General features: G+C 34.8%; 1 protein-coding gene across 4 annotated transcripts in view; it reads right to left on the bottom strand.

Moving 5' to 3' along the window:
* Nucleotides 1–5,349, bottom strand: part of LOC107704053 (RNA-binding protein 25-like) — a 26,541-nt gene that overhangs the window by 18,390 nt on the left and 2,802 nt on the right. For 2 of the 4 annotated variants that reach the window (XM_016506891.1, XM_016506893.1), the window contains 5 exons: nucleotides 4,423–4,546; nucleotides 3,865–3,914; nucleotides 2,512–2,550; nucleotides 999–1,166; nucleotides 753–810 (listed from right to left, as the gene is read on the bottom strand). In XM_016506891.1, coding sequence (XP_016362377.1) covers nucleotides 753–810; nucleotides 999–1,166; nucleotides 2,512–2,550; nucleotides 3,865–3,914; nucleotides 4,423–4,528 — 421 coding nt within the window. In that variant the 5' untranslated portion in view covers nucleotides 4,529–4,546. The remainder of the gene's footprint in view (nucleotides 1–752; nucleotides 811–998; nucleotides 1,167–2,511; nucleotides 2,551–3,864; nucleotides 3,915–4,422; nucleotides 4,547–5,349) is intronic. The other 2 variants (XM_016506892.1, XM_016506894.1) reach the window with 1 other exon arrangement.

The raw sequence follows: 5,349 nt of genomic DNA, 5'->3' as shown, positions 1-5,349 counted from the left end.
TTTAGTTTGTTGAAGTATTAAAATAACTCCAATTAAATAAAACTAAAAACTTAAAAGACCTATACAGACATAATAAATTCAGACATAATTTAATTTTAAATTAAAATAAATAACAAATTTATACTATAAATATTTATAAATATTTATACTACTTTGATTTACCTTTTTACAAGAACCAATTCAAGCCTCTTTCAGTAACCATTTCAGTTAAAAAAAAAAAATTCCACTTAAGTTTTCATAAGCTTAAAGTTTCTGACCACTTCAATGACTGTAAAATAATAATAATTGTCATTATTTTATTTTAATTATTGACTACATCATTGAGATTGTGATTTTATAAAAATATTCAAATAAGAAATATATTGTAATAATACAGTACAATAAATACTGTAAAGAAAAAACTAAATATATTTTTTACTGTAAAATTACAACACTAATATTTGTCTTAATTTATTCATTTTCAAACAGTAAACCATCCAGCTGTTATTTTAATGAGTTGCAGGCAAATAAAAATATGCGCTGCTGATTTCAGCGCAGATCATAAATGAATGAAGCTGTTCTCAGACACTGAAACATTGAATCATGAACTACACATGTAAATACCATGCTTGAGACCGGTGAAGCATTCATTTATTTAATTCAATCACAGCCTGCATGACTTGAAACTCACACTAAGCCTTATCACGATATTGATTTTTAGTGCAACTAACCGGGCTCAGAAGACATCAGTTCGGGGGTTAAAAAATGTTTACCTTGGAGTTTCCCAGAGGCACCTTGAACTCGTTTCCAGCTCAATACCAAACCACATTTCTGAAAAACAAGTGGTTATTATTAATATCAATCCAACTAACACTTAACATGAAATGTTATCAAGACCTATTTCACTTTAGAGTAAAACTCAAACTTTTTTCATCTCTGATCTCCACATTGCAGAATGTATAAAGAATGCATAAGTGATTAATTGAGACTGGAAGGACTGGATCTGATGTGATACTCACAGCCAGCAGCTGTCTGATGAGCATGTCAGACGCTTTCTCAGAGATGTTGCCCACAAACACGGTGGTTGTGGGGCCACTGCTGTCATTGCTGTCTTTTGCCTGAGCAGCGCTTTCTTTCCTGGGAGCAGCAACTTTACTAACCACAGGCATCACCGTGGGCACGAGAACCTGATACGTTACATCACAATTACAGGATTAGTTCACTCCAGAATTAACATTTCCTGATACTTTACTCACCCCCATGTCATCCAAGATGTTCATGTCTGTCTTTCTTCAGTCGAAAAGAAATGAAGGTTTTTGAGGAAAACATTCCAGGATTTTTCTCCATATAGTGGACTTCAATGGGGATCAAAGGGCTGAAGGTCCAAACTGCGGTTTCATTGCAGCTTCAAAGGGCTCTACACGACCCCAGCCGAGGAATAAGGGTCTTATCTAGCCAAACGATCGGTCATTCTCTAATAAATAAAAAAAAATCTAAATTTATATACTTTAGTACATACATTTAGTCCACTAAATGGAGAAAAATTCTGGAATGTTTTCCTCAAAAACCTGAAGAAAGACAGACATGAACATCTTGGATGACATGGGATGAGTAAATTATCAGGAAATTTTAAATAACGAGTGAATTAATCCTTTAATATGTAGCCATGTGACAAAAAACTAATGTGATGGTGACTAATATAAAAATGAGGTATGGCATCCCTATAAAAATCTGATTTAACAAGAAGCATCTCCATAGCATATTTTGCATATTAAGATAAAGCATGCCTTGTTTTAACGAGATTGTTACTTAATTCTACATTTTTAAACACTTTGAATTTACTTCAAAGCAATGTAATCGGAGCAAATACATAAATAGAGATAGATACTTCAGAACAGAGTAAAACACTATGGCTGGGTATTGACCCAGATTTCACAAATTGATTTGATTTTGATTCAGTTCAATATCAATTCATTTGGATTCAATTTTTCTTAAGGAAAATAATCTCTCAACAAATGCTTTAAACTATACGGAGATCCCTGACAGGTTAAAATTAACAACAGAGTATCAATTTCAATATCTGTTTATATTAGATACAATAAAACTGCTGAATGCAGACATTTTATATTTACATTGTTTTATATAAATTTTGTAACAATATAATTGTTATATAATAATATAATATTCTAACGCTATAACTATGTTTCTAATTATGTAGTGCATATATTTAGCAAACATCTCTCTAAAGTTATTTTTTCTAGCTTACTAACAAAATTATGGACATTGAATGACTTTTCTAAAATAAATATGTCATGTGACATTGCTTACAAGCTATTTTATTGACATCTCTCTGTGGTCGAAACACTGATTGAGCGATTAGATGAGACAGGATACATTTCAGTAAGTTGTACGGTTTCTTTCAACACCTTCTGATGTTCATTCATGTTTATTTTGTGCTGTAACTAGTACTAAAGTGTCACACCACATTAAAGTGTCATGAAACCCCCCTGTTTTAGCACTGGTCTTTCACACCTTAGATTTGAAAAAGACTCCAGAAATGGGCATGTAAAGCTGTGGAAAAGTGGGAGTGAAGAGGGGAGAAAACAACCAATAAAACACAGACCTACAAAACACTCATTATACAGACAAATGAATATTAAAAAATGAGCAGAAAAAAAAAAAACAACAACGGAGGTAGGGGCTACCTTGATATGTTTTAAAAAATATACTAATAATGATAACGAACTCTCAAGAAGTCTTAGCATTAGAGATTACTAACAACTACAAATCAAATATGCTTTGATAAATTATTATTTGTTAGCAGTGATATTGGACTATATTACCAGCATTGAAGTCTCTGAACAAATGACACACATCAGTTTAAAACATTTTTTAAAAAGCCGTAGTTAATTTTGTTTACTTTTTGGTCTATATCATTGTTTGCTGTGAATCACAATAATCCGCCATGTCATCACGATCATGATCAGACGTGCTACTGTATCAGTGCCCTTATTTGTGCATATTTCATTTGAAGTAGACATGATATGTGCGCATACACGGTGGTGGTTCAGGTTTGGAGTAAATGTTGTTACTTATAAAATATTGTTACGGTCATGTTTACAGAGCTGAACTGACAGCGCAGAAGCTCTTTCATGAGATTTTAAATTCTCTGCTGTAATACGACCTCATGCATAATACAGCACTGTGATTGGATCATAAGAGTACATTCTCATGAGTAATACTGAGAAAAGCTCAGAAAACTGATGACACAGACGCGTACTCTCCAGCCACTCACCACTCCAAATTAACTAATATACATCACTTTTCGTGACGTTGGTTCAAATTTGCTTTTTGAACCGGAAGAACGAAATGGCTCCAAAAAAATTAAAGAGAAAAATAAAAACTTTTCCCTTAATAATAGACACGAGTGCTACTGTTGTTTTCACTGGTGTGCAACCTGTACATATGTTAACGTTTCAAAAAATGTTTTAGGGTTTCATGACCCTTTAAAGCATGCCAAAAAATGTTTTTAATTCTGTGATAAAACTGACAGAATTTGAAAGCTGAGACTTTTTCATATCAAAAGTAACAAAGATGATCGTTTATTATATGGGATGTGTGCACAAATAATGTTTAGTTAGTGTTTATTTTTATTCACGCCTCAAATGAAAAAAAAAAAAAAAAAGAAAAAAAAAGACTAAAAGAACGATTCTTGGGATTTAAGAATCGATATTGGTTTTTCAGAATGAAAATCAAATAAAATTTGGATATCAATATTTTTAACCCAACCCTATAATATAGCAATGCATACATACGTATATTTAGACTGGAAATTACTAAAGTAATTCAAAGAAATTAAATTTTTCTATAATTAAATAACATTACCGCAGGGGCTGGGGCCATAATGCCCATGTGGACAGGAATCATTGGGGTTCCTATAAAGGGGAAAAATCAACAACATCAGAAAATAATGTTCACCCTAATTTGAATTTGTCAAAATTACATTTTATAATCATTTAGGCTCATTTAGCATAGAAACTGTTCACCTAGCAATGCATAAGAGATCTAATGCGGCCGCTTAAAAAAACAACTAAACAGACCATAACCTTCCTTGAAAATATTACATTAAGCATGACAACAAATCTGTTATTCTAACTTTGAATACTCAAAGCAAGCAACACCATGCTGTATAATCAAGATGAAACAGTTGACACTTTCATAAAAGCTGACTGAATGCTCTGGATTTCAATGAAAGCTGCCATTATAATCAACATGTAGCCTATGCATTTAGCTGACTCTTTTATCCAAAGCAACTGCCAGTGTGTATTCCATGTAATTCAAACCCATGATCTCGCCGTTGCTAACTCTATGATCTAACAGTTGAGCCACATGAATACTAATATGCCTACACAAGGTCTGATAAATCTAGTTTATCTTGATTACCAGGAGGCATTGACGGTGGAAACCCAGCAAACTGTGGTGGAGGGATTCCTGGCGGCAACGTTGGGATGCCTATTTGTGGCCGGTTGAGATGAGGAGGGAAAGACATCTTGGGCAGAACACCCACCTTAGACAGAAGGCAAACACATCATTAACAACTGTAAGTAACAGGGGTTTATACATTGTTTAGGCTGCTACAATACGGATCCAGTATATATTCAGACCAGATGGTGGATCAGCACCTAGAAAGGACCTCTACAGCCCTGAAAGACAGCGGAGACCAATTCACCTCATAGTTTACAGTAAGTATCTATTAGAGCCCGACCGATATATCGTTTAGCCGATATTATCGGCCGTATACAATGCTTGTAAATGGTGTAATTACTTAGTTTGTCCAGCAGAGCATGCTCCATTGTTTGCTACTGGCGATCTGGATGAAACGCTTTCAAGCTTAAGTCTATGGAAAACTATTGAAACTTTGAACGGCCATATCTCCGTAAAGGCGTGGCAAATTCACACAAAATTCAGGGGATCCCTTCAGCTCGAGGAACCCTCTCGAACGCGAATCGAGTGTACGCCTCGAGGCCCTCTTTCGAATGAGACCACCCCCGTGTGGATAGCCCCCAGGGTTCGGGAGTTACGGGTGGTTAAATTCCCTTCAGCTCGAGGAGCCCTCTCGAACGCCACCCTCCGCGCGTCGGTAGCCCCCCGGGATCGATAAATAACAGATTGGAGATTAAAATAATAGCAGATTTGTCTCATTTTAAATTAATAGTAAAAACTGAGATAAAAAAATTACTTAAACCAGAATTTTAATTCTACTATGGTAAAAGAAATATTCAAACCACGTGTGTTACAACTAAGCCCCCCCGTTACTTTGTGCATCGCCCTCCCCTATATTATGTCACACTTCACACTTCTCTAGTAAGA

Source organism: Sinocyclocheilus anshuiensis, unplaced genomic scaffold (genome assembly GCF_001515605.1).
Source record: "Sinocyclocheilus anshuiensis isolate Anshui unplaced genomic scaffold, SAMN03320099.WGS_v1.1 scaffold534, whole genome shotgun sequence".
NCBI classification, from domain to species: Eukaryota; Metazoa; Chordata; class Actinopteri; order Cypriniformes; family Cyprinidae; genus Sinocyclocheilus; species Sinocyclocheilus anshuiensis.
The sequence above is the reverse complement of the archived record's forward strand: the minus strand, read 5'-3'. Positions and strand labels throughout refer to the sequence as shown.